Below are 20,285 nucleotides of genomic sequence, written 5' to 3' on the forward strand. Positions count from 1 at the left end.
CCGCCGTTAGCCCCCACGAAGCCCACGAAACCCACGAAGCCGCGGCACACTTTCCGCCGTTGCGCCACCGTCGCACCGCCATTGGCCACCATCTTCCTACCACTTCATCCCCGACCTCTTGGCAACCCATTGGACCCAACCCCAGCTCCGATCCGTCACCGGTGAAGCCCCACCAAGTCCATTTCCGATTTGTGCATTTTTGGCCTAAAACCACCCCTTGCGCCGCCACCCACGGCAAACCACCACCACCACTAGCTTCACCGACCTCCCTAGGCCCTACCCTATCAATCTTGGGTCTTCGTTTGTCCTCGTTGAAAAGTTGGTATTTGTGACCCACGGCCACAGTGTATTTTACACTATGGTGTTGCTCAAACGTCACATTTTTCAACTTCGTGATCCTCGAAAAATTATTATATTGCACTGTAAGTATTTCTCCAAAGAACTTTCGTAATTTAAATGTATTTTTGCACTAACCCATTTCACTGTATTTTTGGCATGCCGGACTGAGTCCGAGGAGTTCGGGGGTCGGATGGATTTGTGATTGGGGTTGTTTGGTTGGATTTGATTGGATTGGTAATTGTTGGTTTGGATATTGTGTTGGTACATGTGCATTTCATCATTTCATGCATGATCATGTTTGTAAAAGAAAACTGGGTTTTCGTGTATTGCATTCATGTTCATGTGCTTTGAAAAGCTATGATTTTATGTGATAATATTTTTAGTGCGTGTGTATCACGACCCCAAGCCGAGATGGGGCATTAACTCGGTGGAGCTCCTCTGGTTACTCGGGAGTGGAATATACTGAGTAACGTCTCCTGGATTGTCGCCGGGCGACAATGGGATCGGACGAGATGGTCTCGTGCCGACTCTGTGGTCCTTCTGCTGGCAGGGACTAGAGGATGTCTGGCCACGTACGCACTGGGCGCGGAACTGGGCATCGCTCGTTGCGTAGTGTGGGTGCTTGGCCATGTACGCGCTGGGCGCGGAACTGAGCACCGCTACGAAGCCAGGACGTGCGGATGGTCCATAGGGGAGGCCATGGTGCATATGGAAATAATGCATGGTGCATTTGGAATTGATGCACTACTTTCTGGGAAAATAGTGTAAGTTGAATTTTGGGTAAATAATTTTTTGGGAAAATTTTTTACGGATATTTTAAAATGGGATTTTGGTGTGTGTTGGAAAATTATCATTTTCGGGGAAAATGATGTTTGTGGAAAATGCATATTTTTCATGTGCATGCATGTTAGTAGCATTTAATGCATTTTATATTACGTTGTTGTTTTGGGTTATACTTACCTGCGATACCATTTTGTGGTAACGCAGATTTTGATGCTGATGAGGAGGAGGAGGGCGAGCCTGAGGAGACGGCTCCACCTGAGGAGTGATCTGGGATCACTCGTTTGTTTATTTCAAAACTATTGTAAATTATTCTATAGATTACTGTATAACTGTTATTTAAATCTTTACTGATGTTTGATTGTAAATAAATTCTGGTACTTAGTTGACTATCCGTTGCGTTATTTTATTTGTACACTGTTGCATGTACACACACTGGCACTTCGTTGGGATGTGTGACCGTGTTGTCACCATCCTGGCGTCTCGATCCCTGTGTATTTATATAAGGGGATTGGGGGCGCTACGATAAATGAGATCAAAGGGACCCTCACTAGAGTAACCACTACTCTAAGTAACCAAGAGAAGGGCAAATTGCCAGCTCAACCCCAACCCAATCCACAAGGGCAAGGTCAACCATCTCAGAATAATGGTGAAAGGGCCAATGTGAAATCAGTGAAAGCCATTACAATTTTGAGAAATGGTAAGGTTGTGGATATCCCTGCCCATAGTGCATGAAATTCAGGTAAAAAAGCTAACCCTCCCTTAGTTAGTGGTGAGTCAAGCACTTTAGATCCAAATAATGATGCATGTCTCATACCTGCACCTTTTCCACATCGTTTGCTTTCTTTGCATAAAGAAAAACAGTATGCTAAAATCCTAGAAATTTTTAAGCAAGTTAAGATTAACATTCCACTTCTTGATGCTATTAAAAAAAATTCATGCTTATGCCAAGTTTCTAAAGGATTTATATACTGTGAAACGCAAACTAAATGTGCAGAAAAAGGCTTTTCTCACTGAGCAAGTTAGTGCCATTATTCAAAATCACACACCACCTAAGTACAAGGATCCTGGATCACCTACTATTTCATGTGTCATTGGAAATTCCAAGATTGGTCAGGCCTTGCTAGACTTAAGTGCGGGGGTTAATTTGCTACCATATATTATGTATGAACAATTGGGATTAAGGGAATTAAAAGCCACTTCCATCATTTTGCAACTTGCCGATAGATCCATAAAAATTCCTAAGGGTATTGTTGAGGACGTCTTGGTCCAAGTAGATAAATTCTATTACCCTGTGGGTTTTGTGTTATTGGATATGAAGTTGTCCTCCCACTCAAACACTTCACCACCTGTGATTTTAGGAAGACCATTCCTAGCAACTTCTAATGCAATAGTTAATTGTAGAAGTGGTGTTTTAAAGTTGAGTTTTGAAAATATGACTTTAGAACTGAATATTTTTAACTTGTGGAGGCAACTTCAAGAACTTGAAGACGTTGAAGAAGTTAATGCATTGGAGTCCTTACTTTCTGAAAATTTTTTATTTAATTACAATTGTGATGAACATTGGGAGGATTTAGAAGACTCCTTTGATTTAATGAAATCCACTAATCAATTTTCTTCTCTTTGTGCTGCAGAAAATTCAAATGAGATGTAGTGGAAGCTCAAATTTGAGCAACAACCAGCATTACAAGCCTCGGCACAACCCTCCAATGAAAAGACCCCAGTGTTGGAATGAAAGCCACTGCCCTCGGAGCTGAAATACGTCTACCTTGGGCCAAAAAATTCATTCACAGTGGTGATTTCTGCACTCTTAACCCCTGACCAAGAGAGTAAGTTGCTAGAAACTTTGGTACAACACAAATCAGCCATTGGCTGGTCCATTGCTGACATCAAAGGTATAAGTCCGTTTATTTGCACACATAGAATATATTTAGAAGAGGATTCAAAACCCTCTAGAGAGATGCAAAGAAGACTAAACCCCACAATGAAAGATGTGGTAAAAAATGAAGTCTTGAAATTGTTAGACATAGGCATCATCTATCCTGTTGCTGATAGCAAATGGGTTAGCCCAATCCAAGTTGTTCCAAAAAAATCTGGTGTAACTGTGGTAGAAAATAATAAGGGAGAATTGGTGCCTACTAGAGAGACCACAGATTGGAGAATGTGTGTAGACTATAGGAAACTAAACACAGCATCTAGAAAGGACCATTTTCCCTTGCTTTTCCTTGACTAGATTTTAGAAAAAGTGGCGGGACATGAATATTATTGTTTCTTAGATGGCTTCTGTGGCTATTGTCAAATAGAAATAGCCCCTAAGGATCAAGAGAAGACCACCTTCACTTGTCCTTTTGGGACTTTTGCCTTCAAGAGAATGCCATTTGGGCTATGCAATGCCTCGGCCACTTTTCAAAGATGTATGTTAAGCATTTTCAGCGACTTGATTGAGGACATTGTTGAGGTTTTCATGGATGATTTTTTAGTTTTTGGGAAAACATTTGATGCGTGTTTGTCTAATTTACAAACTGTTTTGAAAATGTGTGAAGAAAAACAATTGATATTAAATTGGGAAAAATGCCATTTCATGGTAAGACAATGGATAGTTTTGGGGCATATTGTATCTCCTCGGGCATAGAGGTAGATAAAGTTAAAATAGATTTAATTTCAAATTTGTCTGCGCCTAAAAATGTGAAAGGTGTTAGATCTTTTTTAGGGCATGCCGGTTTTTATAGAAGGTTATAGAAGGTTCATAAGGAATTTTAGTTTTATCTCTAAGCCTCTTTGTCAACTTTTAATGCATGATGTCAAGTTTGAATGGACCAAAGAGTGTCAAAATTGCTTTGATTAACTGAAAACATTTCTCACCACTGCACCTATCATTCAGCCCTCAGATTGGTCACTTCCTTTTGAATTAATGTGTGATGTAAGTGACTTTGTTGTGGGGGCTGCACTTGGACAGCGAAAAGATAAGCTGCCACATTTCATATACTATGCTAGTAATTCTTTGAATGCTGCCCAAAAGAATTATTCCAGCACGGAAAAAGAATTACTAGCTATAGTATTTGCATTGGATAAGTTTAGATCATATCTTCTTGGTTCATCTGTCTTAATATTCACTGATCATGCAGCTTTGAAATTTTTATTGTCAAAAAAAGACACCAAGCCGAGGCTAGTAAGATGGATACTCCTATTGCAAGAATTTGATCTCACAATAAAAGACAAAAAGGGAGTAGAAAATGTGGTGGCGGATCATCTTTCTCACCTTACACCCGAAGTTTCTGAGCAGTTTCCTTTAATTTCTGATTATTTTCCTTATAAACAATTATTTTCAGTTGAGACTGTACCATGGTATGCTGACCTTGTAAATTTTTTGGTCACAGGAAAAACTCCTCCTCAATGGACTGCTCAGGACATCAAGAGGTTGAAATCTGAAGCTAAGTATTTTTTCTATGATGATCCATACCTCTTTAAGTACTGTTCAGATCAAATAATTAGGAAGTGTGTGCCTAATAATGAAATTTCTGGTGTTTTAACTTTTTGCCATACGGAAGCTTGAGGTGGGCATTTTTCCGCCCACAAAACAGTGGCTAAAATTCTTCAAAATGGATTTTATTGGCCAACTATGTTCAAGGATGCTTTTAGTTTTTGTAAAGCTTGTGAACCTTGTCAAAAATTAGGAGGAATCACTAGGAGAAATATGATGCCCATGCAACCCATACTGGTGATTGAAATTTTTTATTATTGGGGAATAGATTTATGGGACCATTTCCTGCTTCTTATGGCTATTTATACATTTTGATTGCTGTTGACTATGTTTCTAAGTGGGTCGAGACAGTCCCTTGCAAATCTAATGATCATCAAGTTGTTTTAAAATTTTTGAAAGAAAATATTTTTGCAAGGTTTGGCATGCTTAAAGTCATAATCAGTGATACTGGTACTCATTTTTGTAACAAGCATTTCTCGGCCTTAATGAAGAAGTATGGTATTCATCCTAAAATCTCTACTCCCTACCATCCTCAAACCAATGGACAGGCTGAACTAGCAAATAGGAAAATTAAAAACATCCTTGAAAAAACAGTTAGCCCAAACATGGAGGATTGGTGTTTGAGATTGTCTGATGCCCTGTGGGCTTATAGAACAGCCTTTAAAACCATTTTGGGCATGTCTCCATATAGACTAGTGTATGGTAAGGCTTGTCATTTGCCTATAAAGCTAGAACATAGAGCGTATTGGGCCATTAAGCAATGTAATTTTAACATTGATAAAGCTAGTTGTGTGAGGAAATTGCTGCTATCTGAGGTGGATGAGTTGAGGATGGATGCCTACAACAACTCTAAATTGTCCAAAGAAAGAATGAAGAACTTCCATGACAAACACATCCAACGTAAGACTTCTAAGCCTGATCAACAAGTGTTATTGTACAATTCTCGGTTGCACTTGTTCCCTGGTAAGTTAAGGTCTAGGTGGAGTGGGCCTTATGTGGTACAAATTGGTTTTCCTCATGCTGCTATAAAGATAATGAATCCTCTCAACGATAACATTTTTAACGTTAATGGTCAAAGGCTCAAACCTTTTATTTCTAACTTTGCACTTGAGGAATCTATTCTACATTTGCTTGATCCTAATTAATGGTTTCTTAATCTGTCCATCTCTTTTCTCTATTTTCTTTTATTCAGTCTTTATTTTTATTTTGGTTGCATTCCTTTCAAAGCTACCCAGGTACTTCATTTTCCTCTTTCCTTCAATTTTTCTTCAACTACTTGTTCTTCTGTTAGTTGTTTTGCCCTTTAACTGCTTTCTTTGTGTAAATTCTTTCATTTCTCTTGCATCATTGAGGACAATGCTATAATCTAGTTGGGGGTGTGGAAGAGAATTTATTTTTCTGTTTGCATGCCTCAGACATATGTTGGTCCACCTTGGGGGAGTGCTAGTAATGAGTTCAAAGCAGATTAAAATCCCTATTTCTGAATTTTACATGCTGGAAAGTGAACTAAAAAATGATCTGTTGAGGCCATCGAACATGTGGCATGTAGTGCAAATCTGAGTATAGGTCAAAAGAGGGACTTATCCATTTTATTTAGTTGTTAAACCAAGGGAAATATATCAAAAGTTTTGCTAAAACACACAACACATGCCCAGAATGCTTAGAAAGACTACATTGGGTCATTATTTGTTGATTTACACTTCTATTATTTGGGACTCTAATGAATCATATCCTAATGGCTTAGGAAGAAATTTGAAGTGTATTAAATGAGAAAAGGGACAAGCCAGGGATCCTATAACTAAAAAAAATAAAAGAAAATAAAGAAAGAAAGAAAAAGAAAAGAAGTGAAATAAGAAGATTTTCATACATGGTTTACATTTGTATTTTGGAAAAGGCTGCCTATTACCGAGGTCCTTACTACATAAAAGAATAGGTGCTTTTTAAAATGTAATAGCATGAAAGCCGCCACTACAATGGTTTTGAATTAGAGTAAGACCATGTAGTTATCTCATATTAGCTGCTGTGATTGAAACTGTTAATGCTTCTTGGTATCGATCTTAGAATTCTAACCTTATTCCCATGCACTTAAAGGAAAGCAAACTTTGTTACATTTAATTCCCTTGGTTGATTTACTAAATTGTGTATAAATCTCTCAGTTGATACTAAATTCCAGATTAAGCTATTTCTAATGTTCTTAAACTCAGCAAATTTACTTTATGGCATGTGATTTTCAGATTTTCTGGAATTGTAGTTGGTAACCTCCCCTTTGTATGAATTCATTCACTTTCTTTGCTAGAGACTAGCAAAATGTCAGTTGGAGGGTGTGATAAATTGTCAATTATGCTTTATTGATACTTTAAATATCTTGGGTTAAATGAGTTTTAGTTATTAAAATAAGAGTACTAATAAGATAATATGAGTTAATTCGGTTTTGGCGTGTGAAATGATTATTTTAATATTTTAATAAGATAGTACTCTTTTGCATGTTGCAATTGTTCAAGCGACGTTTTAGCTTATGATAAATGGTCTCAAGGAGGCCCACGTACAATCTTGGCCCATTGGAGAGTTTGGAGAGTGAAGTACGTGAGGGACTCTAGACTTGAAGAGTGAAGATTAAACTAAGGCCTAAGGGAAGACCACGTGGTCTAATGGCTGCTTTTTGGGAGTGAACGTGCGGTAGGATAGGAACACATTCTGCAACTGGAGTGAAATGGAGTTGTTGCGCTGATGAAGTGGGACGTGTGCGAATGAGGTGGAGCGAATAAAATGAGCACGCCAACCTGCAACAGTGGGGATTTGAGAGTGGAATGCACAAATGATGAAGGAGAGATATAAAAGGAAAAAGGAAAAAATCGGAAAAGCTTCTTCTCATTATTTTATTTTGCTGGTTTTACGTTTGGGGGTTTTTTTTTTTTTTTTTGTTCTTCTCCCTTTTTCCTTTTCTTTTGGATAGCATTGGTTGAGTTTACTTTTATTTTTCTGGTCTCTTCTTCAACATATTAGTATTGATTTTCAGTTGTTTTTATTTTTGGTTCTTTTTGGACAGTGGGTTTTCACAGTTTGGATCTATGTTTTTCTTGGTCATTTTGGCCAAGCGTTTTCTTGGAGAAGCTAATTTATGTATTCTAGGGTTTAATTCATTTGGGTTTATTTTGCTCTCAGATTTTATGATGACTTTATTTAGATTAATTTTTACTGTTAGAAATACCATGTGTAGCTAATTTCTGAAGCTTGGGTTGTGGAATGAGACTTTACTTGTTTTGGATTCTAGTTTAATGTAATATTTTGTTGATGAATATTGATTTCACTTGTTGCTAGTTAGATTTGAATTGAAAATAGAGTGCAGCTCTTGCTCTTGATTTATTGTTGACGTAAGGCACAACAAATGCTTGAAAATTATCAAGGCTTCTCTCAGTTGATTGTTAACGTGTGTTTGGTTAGTAAAGTTGTGAATCCCTTAGGGAAATATTGCAAAAACTTGAGCATAACTTTTTATCTTCCTTTTATCAATGCCTTGACTGGATTGTTAATCGAGAAAATATTCTAGAAACCGAAACAAGGAGAGTTTCATACCCAACTCAAGTGTTTGTTAATTTGCCTCTTTGATTAGAAACTTTAATTTCAGTTTTGATTTAATTTTTACGGGAATTAAATTCATACTTTTTTTATCTTCTTAAATCATTTTCAAATAAATATATTAAAATAATTTTTGCTCATTATTTATACATACATAAAAAATACAAAAAGAAAGAGTTTATACCTCATTTTACTTCTTCACATTTCTCATACATCATCATACTTTTCAATTAAATTTTACAAATGCTTTGATAATCCTTTATCCCTGTGGAATACAATTCTGGACTTATCCTTGATACAACTTGACACTTCTACACTTAGAAACACATTTGAGACCAGTCAATTAGCTAATAATAGTAAAGACTAAACTTAGTAAACTTAGACATAATACGAAGAGTTTTATGGAAAATAACAGCACATTAAACCAACTTCAATACTCCTCCTTGATGTATTTTTTCAGATATTCCAAGCATTGATCTGATAAACTAAAATTTGTCTCTAGGAAGAGCTTTTGTAAAAATGTCAGCTATTAGTTCTTCTGAGTGGCAAAACTTTAATTCAATTTCTCCACTTGCTTCCACTTCACACAAAAATTGGTATTTTATTGTTATATGCTTGGTTCAACAATGCTGAACAGGATTCTTGGCAATGGCAATTGCTGATTTATTGTCACAAAAAAACTCAGTAAAACCTTTTGTTTTTCCTCCATATTTTCTAGAATTCTTCTTAACCATATGGCCTGGTTTGCTGATCCAGCAGCAGTATCATGCTCTGCCTCGGCTGTGGATTGAGCTACATTTCCTTGTTTCTTTGAACTCCATGAAAACATACTAGATCCAAGACCAAAACAGTAACAGAAGTACTTTGCATGTCATCTGTAGAACCTACCTAGTCACTATCGGTGAAGCCAACCAGATTTGTTCCTGAAGATTTATTGTACCACATGCCCAAACCAATTGTTCCCTGCAAGTACCTTAGAATTCTCTTAGTAGTTCCAAAGTGAATCTGACTTGGACATTGCATAAACCTTGAAAGCAAACTGGTAGCAAACAGAATATCAAGTCTGGTATTGCACAAATAAAGCAGACTTCCCACTAAGCTTCTATAGGTTGATCCATCCACTTTCTTGACACCATCTTCCTTTCTCAGCTTTTCATTAGGAATCAATGGTGTTGCAATTGACTTGCAACCTGTCATATTAAACCTTTTCAACAAATCTTATGTGTATTTCTTTTGGGAACAAAAGATTTCATCTTCTTCTTGGCTTACTTCCATTCCGAGAAAATAGTGCATCTTTCCCAAGTCAGTCATCTCAAAACTGGCCATCATTTCCCTTTTAAATTTTTCAATCATCTCTGCATTATTTCCTGTAAATACAAGATCATCAACATACAAGGATACAACGATCATTTCAGCACTGTTTTGTGACTTCACATGCAAGGTTGGTTCACTTTTACTCCTCATGTATCCTTGATCAGTAAAGTAACTATCAATTCTTCCATACCAGGCACGTGGTGCCTGTTTCAATCCATACAATGTCCTTTTTAATCTGTAAACTTGTCCTTCTTCCTTTATGAATCCCTCAGGTTGATTGACATAAACCTCTTCTTCTAGAACACCATTTAAGAATGCTGACTTCATATTTAGTTGCTAGATTTTCCATCCCTTTTGAGCAACAAGTGCTCTTATGCTAGATTTTCCATCCCTTTTGAGCAGCAAGTGCAACAAGTGCTCTTATAGTGTCCATTCTTGCAGGTGCAAAAGTTTCATTGTAATCAATTCCTAGTTGTTGTACATAGCCTTTGACCACAAGTCTTGCTTTATGCTTCAGTATTGAACCATCGGAATTCAACATGGTCTTATAAATCCATTTAACTCCAATGATTTCCTTGTTTGCAGGTTGAGCCACTAATTCCCAAGTTTCATTTTTCTCAATCATTTTTATCTCCTTTTCCATAGCTTTTAGCCACACTCTTTCTTTTGATGCAGCTGCAAAACTCTCTAGTTCAAGAGAAGTGTAATTGCAATGTTCATAAACATCACTCAGTAATCTTGATCTTCTTATGGGAGATTCTGGTGTTGATTCTTCATCACTATTGGAGGAAATCTGTTGGGTTGCTGTGGGGCTTTTGGCTTCATTTTTTAGAGGAATACTTACTTCATCCTCTATTTCTTCTTCTATCTCAGATGATGGTACAAGTGGTATCGCTACTGTAACGCCCCAACCTTGAGGGTCTGGAGAGTTAACTCATTTCACTTAAAAGTCATTTCCAGATAATACATTTAACATAAACCAGAGTCTCCATAACATATTAACCTATTTGTTCAATACAAATATCCATGTTCCTACATAAGGGCACATCAATGATGTATCATGGATAAACATAAACTTTCCCACAAAGACTAGGAATGTCCATTACTCAAAATACCAAAGCCACATAATATTAACACTACCAAAATACTCTCCACAGTCATTGTACCCTAAGGCACTTAGTCTTCTGTGATCAACAAACTTGCAAGTACTCCCTATTCTTGATTTTCAGTTGTTGCATCAAAAATTATCTGAAACATATTATGGAGATAGAGGTGAGTTATCAACAACTTAGTAAGCAGAGAACATATACTAGTATGTAAACATGAGCATTTACAGGTTTCAGAATGCAGAATAAAACACTTTTTTATTTTTAGAATGCAGAGTCAGAACATGTTATCAAAAATATCAGAGCAAAAGTTCACAATATTCTTATTCAAAATTCCATTGGCACAGCATAACTGAAACATCATATTAGAACAGAATTCCATGTTTAACCCCCGTGATAGGGTTGTGCAAACCCCAGCGGCCAACCTAGCAGAAACAGAATGTGAATCTTCCCCTTATCATTCTCGGAGCCCGAGTGTGCACATAGGAAAGACCACACAGAAAACCATTTTGTTTCCAAAATGGGTGTACCAGAAACAGAAAAGTTGGTACCAACCCAAACAGAGGCCACAGTTTTACACCCGTAGTAAGGTCAAAATAGAAACAGAATGTCATGCCAGAGGTTTCAGAAATCACATCTTATCATATCAGAGTACAGAATATTTTCAGAACAATATAACATAATCAGTTCACAAAATATAATTTATGCACAAAATTTCATATTCGCTCTCTTTTGCACAGTTCGGAAACAAAATGTCAAAATAAGTTCATGTCTACACCAGTCATGACAGAAAGTACTTTATTCTTAAACAGAATTTCATGAGTCATGTAGAACAAATAACTGAGGTCATTTCAGATTTCTTTTCATAACAAAACATGCATATTTTTCCAAAAAAATCAACCTCAGCCCATTTTATTTATTTTTATGCAAAGTCTAGCATAGGAACCCCGCTTACCTGGACTGCTTGGCTTTTCAAAAATTTCCTCAAAAATGCCGAACAAAAAAAAAAATTAATCGCCACCTATAAAAAAATCACGTAATTTTCGTGAATTTTCATTCGATCACGTACTTCAATATTTAATTCTAAAATGCTAAAATAAAATATTTTAATTTCTCAGAAACCTAAATTATCAATCCCTTAAATATCATCACTTCCCAAATTCTTCAGTATCCAACTTGATCTTAGACTAAAATATTAAATTCTAACTTATTTACTATTGAAAAAAATCAACTATCAAATTTAATACTAAATAGAATAATTATACCAAAATATTTTAAATTATATAACAAACTAGATCATACTAAAAATAAAACATTATTGTTTACTTTTTGAAAGAAAATCTTACGTAATACCAATTTAAATTACTTGAAACATCACTGTAAACATAAATATAATAGAGATTACTAACTCATATTAAGAGTTTAAAACGCCTTAACGCAACTTGTAGCTCACAGGGTAACAACGTAATTTCATTTAATTAAACAATACATTACCCAAGCTTCAGTAAAGATTTGCTAGTTGAAAATCGAAAAACATGTTACGTAAAAACAAAACGGCAGTTTGCGAGATAGAGGCTCATCGAGAGATGTGGACTTGCGACGGAGTTGGGCGGATGCGAAGGATGCGCTGGCGGGGGTGGTTACTACGACAATGCACTGGAAGAGAGAGAGTTATGAGCAAGAAAGAGAGAACGAAGAGTGAGCGTTGCGCGAGACAGAAAACAGAGAGGGAGGGAAACCACACGGGATACTCACCGAGGGTAGCGATGCGGCGGCGACAAGGTGATTGGGCAGCGGTAGATCACGGAGTGGTTGGGGTGTCAGCATCGCTGGGCTTCCCCTTGTCGTGGCTGGTGGCACCGAACAAGATGAAGTTCGTTTTGAGATGCAAAACCAGAGGTCCTTCGGTGCGTTTGAGGTTGGTGTTTTTCGACGTGGGTTCATAGCTGGCTATGGCGGTGGGGTCTGGGCAGAGATTTACGTGGGATGGAGGAACCAGAGTGACAAGGTGGTGCGACTGGGTGTCCCGTGGCCGAGCTGGGGGTGTTGCGCTACTGGACTTCGCGCGGAAAGGATGTTCCTGATGGCAAACGACTGCTGCTGCTGTTCTCCCACGGTGGTTGAACGTGGAGGCTTGCAGTTGAGTAGTTTCTCGGGTGCGGTGGTGAAGGGCAGCTTTGTGGAGGATCTCGGCACTTTGGGTTGGTTTGGCGGCTGGAGTGGAGGTCTCAGTTTGATATTCTAAGAAAAGGAGGACGAGCGGCACAATACTAGGGTTGATGATGCTTAGCATATATATACGATATATATAGTAAAGAGATAAAAACCTAGAGAACAAAAATGGAGGGACTGCATGAAAAAGGAAAAGAGACGTAAACCGTGCAACGGAGTGAAATTGCTTCCACGATTCTGGGCTCTTAAGCCTAAAAAGAAAAAATATACTTTGCCCACGTTTTGGATCATGTAAGAGATTATTGCATGGCTTTTATCTAAAGTTTTGGGTCTCTACTCAACCTAAAATAAATACACTTATCCCATAAATTTTCTGATAAACATACACTTGATCCATTAAAGACTTTACAACCTAATTATCAAATCTATTAAAAATTTTATACCGCCAAAAATATCTTAAGCCCAAACGCTCTTTTAAAAATTTTACTCGTAATCCCAAACGATTTTTCATAACTATGACCCAAAATTTTATAAAGCAGCCTGACTGGGCTTGGATGTTACAGCTACACTTTGTTGAACTACCTTCTCAGCTTCCCAATCCCAAGAGGCATTCTCATTAAACCTCACATCACGGCTAACAACAAGCTTTCTAGTTTCCAAGTTAAAAATTTGAAAGCCTTTTGAAATGGTGCTATATCACACAAAAATACAATTCTCAGCTTTCTCTTCCAATTTACTTCCTTTCTGAGATAGAACTTGGATGTAACATATGGAACCAAACACCCGTGGAAAACTTGCAATGGGTTTTATTCCACTCCATGCCTCATAAGGTGTCTGATTTTCTACTACCCTTGTTGGTACTATATTAAGTAAAAACACAACAGTATTCACTGCTTCACCCTAAAATTCTTTAGGCAATTTTTTTCTCAGATAACATGCACCTTGCCATCTCCATCACTGTTCTATTATTTCTCTCAAATACTCCATTCTGTTGGGGAGAATATGCTACTATTAATTGATGTTCAATCCCTTCTGTTTCATAGAATTTCTCAAACTCTTTGGAGTTATACTCAGTGCCTAGATCACTCCTCAATGATTTAATTTTATGACCAGACTGATTTTTAACCAGTAGCTTAAACTTCCTAAAAGTTCCAAAAACTTTAGATTTTTCATGAAGAAAATATACCCACATCATTCTAGTAAAATTATCTATGAAGAGAATGAAATATCTACTTTGATTGTGAGTTGAAGTTCTCATTGGACCACACACATCAATGTGAACCAGTTCCAATTTTTCTTTAGCTCTTCATGTGCTTTCCGAAAGAAAGGGTAGCCTGTGCTGTTTCCCAAGAATGCATCCCTCACAAACTTGTGCTTCTTTTTCTAAGAGAGGTAAGTCCCTTATCATCTCCTTTTGGTGCAGCAATCTCAAGGAGTTGAGGTTGTAGTGTCCAAATCTATAGTGCCATAACATAGTATCTTCCACAGTTGCCACCATAGCTTTAGGAAAGCTCCATTGAGTAGGAAAATTCCTACTTCTTCCCATTTTTACCTCAGCAAGTTCAACTTTTTTTTTTCATCATATATTTTGCACAAATTATTCTCAAAGCATAAAGAATAACCATATTCCATCATTTGACCAACACTCAACAGATTTTCATCAAGACTAGGAACAAGTAATACATCTTTAATAAACTTTGTACCTTTCTTTGTCGAGATGGCCACTGTGCCTTTGCCCCTGGATTCAACAAGATCTCCATTACCCATCTTAACTTTGGTTTTAACAGAGGAATCCAAATTAGTGAATATGCATTCATCTAAGGCCATGTTGTTGCTACACCCACTGTCAATGAACTAAAGTTTTTCTTCTTTTATAATAGCTTGGCAAGCGAAAAATAGATGTTCACCTTCTTCCTTTTCTTCAAAATAATGAGCTTAATGATTGTTTTTTCATCTACAATCTTTTTCCATATGTCCAAATTTCTTGCAATTCCAACATTGAGGCTTCTCGAGATGATAGCAGTTCTTCTCAAGATGATTTGTTTTTTCTTACAAATACCACAAGGTGGAAACTCACTTTGCTTTTCTTTCCCTTTTATCTTTCCTTCTTTTTGAATGTAATTTGTGTGCTTTTGATCTTTATATGGCTTCTTCTTATAATCTTTCACTTTCTTATTTTTTAGTGTTACTTTAGATTGAAAGGCATGCTTCAAGGAACCATCACTCCTTCTTGCTATTCTCTGTTCATGAGCTTGAAGTGATCCCATCAGTTCAGTAACAGATAAAGTTTGTAGATCCTTCGATTCCTCAATTACTGCAACAATGTGATCATATTTTTCTGGAAGATTAATCATAATTTTTTGAATGATCCTTTGATCAACAACCTCTTCGCCATGAGCACACATTTAATTAACAATTTTAATTAATATAGAGCAATACTCATTCACCTCTTCAGATTCCTTCATTTTTAAAATTTCAAACTCCATTCTCAGTTCTTGAAGTTTGATTATTTTTACCTTTGCATTTCCAGGAATTTTGACTGCAGGATTTCCCACTCACCCTTTGAAGTATTGGCCCTCATCAATCTTGGAAAGATTGATTCAGTCACTGCTTGTTGCAGAATAAACAAAGCCCTTGCATCCTTGGTGCTTTCTTGTTTGTGTTGTGCAGAGTCCGAGACTCCTTCTGAAGGAATTGCAACTCCTTTTTCTACTACATCCTAGAGATCCTGAGATAAGAAAAAAGTCTTCATCTTTATGCTCCAATAGTCGTAGTTCTCACCACTGAAGATGAGAACTGATGTAGTTGCTCCAAAGGCAGCCATTGATGACCGTTCAGATCAACTTGGTTTGCTCTAATGCCAATTGTTGATAAAAATGGAAGGAAAACAGAGTAGGTTTTGAGAGAAACTTCAATCTACAATGTGAAGATTGATTCTAAATGTTCTACACCTTCATTTCTCATTAATATGATATATATGCTTACATTGAGACTCACAACATCTTTAAATCAAAAAGATAACTTCCAAGATTAGCTAATAATAGTAAAGACTAAACTTAGTAAACTTAGACATAATATGAAGAGTTTTCTGGAAAAAATATCACATTAAACCAACTTCAATAGAAATGCCAAGTGTGTTGAGTCTGGTATTTGAGCAGCTGTCAATGGGTTAACCTTTGAACCGACTGGATTTGGTGTATTGCCAGCCATATGAAGTCCACTGGTGGAAAAGTCATTGGCTTGAACCGTCTTAGGATCCTTACATACCAAACCATTGACGACCACTGCATGCAATGAAGCATAAAATAAATAATAAAGTACTGAAGAAATTGAAAGTTAGTAAGATATAAACTTTGTCGTATGGAAAAAAAGGAAAAAAGAAAAAATTCAAGAAGCTTCTACGTACCTCCCCAAATCAAAACTGACATCCCTAGCTAGTTGAAATTTGCAAATTACAACAAAACCAGACATGATCTATGTTAGGTTCATTTTGTACCTTTACTGTTTGTATCCGAGACACAGAAGTCTTGGAGAGGGCTATGATCCGAGGCCAATGCGGCAGTGAAAGCCAAAGCAAGAAGTCCTAAAATATTTTTTGTTTGATGGACAAAATTAACTGTCCTTTAATGCTTATATTTAGATGATCGATGACTCTTGTTTTGTTTTTCATATTTTTCTTAATGTCTATTTTGCCTTAATTAGATTTTTACCCCTGCATTTTCTTTTGAGCAGATTTTATTATATTTGATTAGGAAATTCACTTTTACAAATTTATCTAGCTAGTGCATGTAGGTTGTGAAATTATCATGCCATGTTGCCTGGAAAATGGAATCGACCCATTCTATAAAAACAAAGATGAGATTACAGATGGAAAGAAAGAGAACAAATGGATAACGATGTGTCCACAATAACCATATTGTTTGAGAGAAAATTCAAAAGAAACAATACAACAACATATAAGAAATCTATGAATCCAACAAATACACTATTAATTCCTTCAAAGAATTATTGTTGACTCGACATGAAGAAACGACTTAATAGAAAAATAACTTTGCACATAAACTGTCCCAAGACCATTGTCAAACACAAATTGGCGGCCTGTCTAGAACTTGGATTGGATATTGGTGACGACATTTTTATCCAGCTGGAAAGCCTTAACTAGAATGTCACTTGCAATATCCGGTTTCGACCCAAACACAGCATTAGCAATAGTGATGACACCAGGGTTTTGACTGCTGAGAGCGGCAATGGCGATGGCATTTCCATTGCCTACATTTCTTTGGTAATGGATGAGGCCAACCGGGAATACAATCACATCACCCTTTTGTAGCACTTTTGTGATATGTCGGTTCTCTGGATTAGAGGTGACGAACCCAACTTCCAGACTACCTTCCAAGACCAACAAGATCTCAGAGGCACGAGGATGAGTGTGAGGAGGGTTGATGCCCCATGGTGCATAGTCAATACGAGCAAGTGAAATGCCAAGAGTGTTGAGTCCTGGTATTTGAGCAGCTGTCAATGGGGTAACCTTTGAACCGACTGGATTTGATGTATTGCCAGCCATATGAAGTCCACTGGCGGAAAAGTCATTGGCTTGAACCGTCTTAGGATCCTTGCATGCCAAACCATTGACGACCACTGCATGCAATGAAGAATAAAATAAATAATAAAGTACTGAACAAATTGAAAGTGAGTAAGATATAAACTTTGTAGTAGGGAAAAAAAAAGGAAAAAAGAAAAAGCTTATTCAAGAAGCTTCTACCTCCCCATATCAAAACTGACATGCCTAGCTAGTTGAAATTTGCATATTACAACAAAACCAGACATGATATATGTTAGGTTCATTTTGTACCTTTACTGTTTGTATCCGAGACACAGAAGTCTTGGAGAGGGCTATGATCAGAGGCCAATGCGGCAGTGAAAGACAAAGCCAGAAGTCCTAGCAGGAGAAAGCGAGACGCCATTGCCAAAGTACTGTATGAGTACTAAGAAGTTGCTATATATATATATGGAAGAGGATGTTGTATAAAGAGTCTAGAAGAGAGTAACTGAGATTTGAGAGCTGTGAAAGAATTGTGTACGCAGCTTCCTATATATAGGAAGAGAATGGAAGAATAAAGCGAAGATGTCATTAAGAAGCAGAGAAAGAGTCTCCAACACCGGCGCTGCATGCATACAAGTGATCGAGATCAAAACAGGCAATTTCCAGGAAATCTCCTTTACGATATATGCAGGCTAGCTAAGGTTTCACTAGCTATGATTTTGTGGCCGGCTAAGAAATATGCTGGAAAGGGAAAGAATTATATCTTATCGACGTACGCGTTTAATCTTTGACCAAATACATCCATGCAAGTCCGATCGAGTACCGGAAGGACGGTAGATTCTGCTTAGATTAAAGCCTGCATTATTTATAACATTAATTAATCTATGATCTGTTAAAGACGATGACCTTTTCATTGATCCTAGATATATATATATACTTTCTAGCTGGAATAAAAGAAAAAAGCTGGAAAAAGGATGATCTAGAACGTCGATGGACAAATAAATAGTTCAAATTCCGCTTTTGCATGCAATACCTAGCAAGAATTTGTTTTTATCTTGCTGGTGATATATGTTGCATGATTGACCCCAGGGAATTAATTTGCATTGTTTTTCGGTTCTTAGGGATCTCTTGAATAACGGCGCCATATGATACAATTGTAAAAATTAAATAAGAAAGTATTATAACTTTATCGAAGGCTCTGATCACTGGTTTAAATTATTTAATTAAGAATTTAATTAAGAATTGATAACTGAACTATCTTGAACTATTATCGCGTTCTCTCTTAAAGATATCTTGTATATCCAACATCCTAACAACACAAGGTATTGATAAACAATTTACCGTCCGAAGTGATAAGGATGGATATATCTACCTATCTATCTATATATATATATATATATATATATATATATATATGGAAAATGCTAGTTTGGCCCCTAGGTTTGTTCCCTAGATTTGATCACTATTGCATTTTATTTTTTTAAAATGTTTGAAAAGCGTTTAAAAAATATTTTTTTAAAAAGAAAAAAGAGAATTAACTAGCGGTCACACCAAGAAGTAAGTGCTGGGTGGCCAACTAGTAGGACCCTATATATGTCTGTAAAGATTCTACGTGCAAAGCACATATTTTCGATTAAAGATTTGGCGTAACCAAGCAGTATGTCGGTCAGACTAATCTCGCTTGGAAATCATGATCAAGGGTTATTTTCTTGTAATGGTCGGAGCTTTCAAGTAGTGTGTCCATTGGACTAGATTTGCTGAGTGATTACAGGCAAAGGTTATTTTCTTTCCATTAAATGCGGTAACACCCCTCCCTGGCACTGTGTAGGGAGCGTTACTGCATTAAATGCTGTGAGGCACCCCCTCAAGGAGCCTGCTTTTGCCAGGCCTCGAACATCGGGAGATGTCAAAAGGGACATATTAGTAAGTGTGATAAGGTCCCTGTCAGAACATGGGCAAACAACATATTGCCCAAGAAAGGGAAGGCAATCGCTACACTCTGGTACTATATAACGAGCTGAAGGGAAGCCAAAAGGGTAAGAACATCTACCTATCTCTTTGTATATCCTTGATTGGGAGGAAAAGAGACTAAGTTGAGCCACGGAGGCTCCCCTTGAGTGATCAAGGGCCAGTCTATGTGTATGTACCAAGTAGGGTAGTAGGCATGCTGAAATAGATGGTAACAATGGTGACATCTGTGAGATCTTTGAAATAGTTTGACACACTATATCTATTGCCATGTACACCCAGACGGTCCTCAATTGAGGAGCCATGGCAGAGGAGGAGTCACCCAGCAACGAGGTGGAAAGAAGGCTCAAGGAAATGGATGAGAATTTGGGAAAGATGGTTGCAGAAATGGAGGATTTACCAAAGGAGAACAAGGCCCTGAGATAGAGAAGCAAGAAATTCGGAAGAGAAATGGACTAAGACTAGCTAAGACACACCAACAAGGAGTAGCAAGGGGAGGCTGAGGCTGCCCCAAGCCATGAGGAAGAGAGGAAAAGAATGAGTAAATGTTTGCACGACCTCATGGACAAATATGAGGAGATGGCAAAACGTATAGGAACATCGTCATCCATAGACAATCTACTAAAAAGCACTAACCTGCCATATAGCGCATAAGTCATGGTGGTTCCGCTCCCTCCCAAGTTCAAGGTGCCACACATCGAGCCATACAACAGGTCAAAAGACCCCATCGAGCACCTAGAAACCTTTAAAGCCCATCACCAACTTCGAGGAGCTAGGTAGGCATATACTAACCTAGCTCATGGCTAGCCGGTAATGGAGGTAGCGTGCAGTATTCCTTCTCACGGTAAAGCAACAGGGAGATGAAAGCCTAAAGGCGTACCTAGCAAGCTTCAACAGGGAATACCTGATGACAACTGATTAAGACAAGGAGATAATGTTGGCAACACTCTTAGGACGGGTATGGCCTAGGAGCCCAGTTCATGGCTGAGCTGGCCAGAACGACACC

General features: G+C 37.5%; 1 protein-coding gene and 1 pseudogene across 1 annotated transcript; both read right to left on the reverse strand.

Moving 5' to 3' along the window:
• The window catches only part of LOC121267134, a 30,441-nt pseudogene extending 13,955 nt beyond the window's left edge, over positions 1-16,486 (reverse strand).
• Positions 16,487-16,870: 384 nt separating this feature from the next.
• Positions 16,871-17,732, reverse strand: LOC121266915 (putative germin-like protein 2-1). The gene is made up of 2 exons (XM_041170764.1): positions 17,621-17,732; positions 16,871-17,406 (listed from the first exon to the last, which is right to left on the reverse strand). Exons 1-2 carry the CDS (start codon positions 17,730-17,732, stop codon positions 16,871-16,873), a joined length of 648 nt encoding a protein of 215 aa, XP_041026698.1.
• Between the last annotated feature and the right edge of the window lie 2,553 nt (positions 17,733-20,285).

This window comes from Juglans microcarpa x Juglans regia, chromosome 5S (genome assembly GCF_004785595.1).
Source record: "Juglans microcarpa x Juglans regia isolate MS1-56 chromosome 5S, Jm3101_v1.0, whole genome shotgun sequence".
In the NCBI taxonomy this organism is placed as follows: Eukaryota; Viridiplantae; Streptophyta; class Magnoliopsida; order Fagales; family Juglandaceae; genus Juglans; species Juglans microcarpa x Juglans regia.

What these genes read in the sequence shown, in the direction of transcription:
- LOC121266915 (XM_041170764.1), bottom strand. Translation starts at nt 17,732, where the DNA reads ATGGCGTCTCGCTTTCTCCTGCTAGGACTTCTGGCTTTGTCTTTCACT. An exon ending in CTCGGATACAAACAGTAAAG is followed by an intron (nt 17,407 to 17,620) that starts GTACAAAATGAA and finishes CATTGCATGCAG; the next exon opens with TGGTCGTCAATGGTTTGGCA.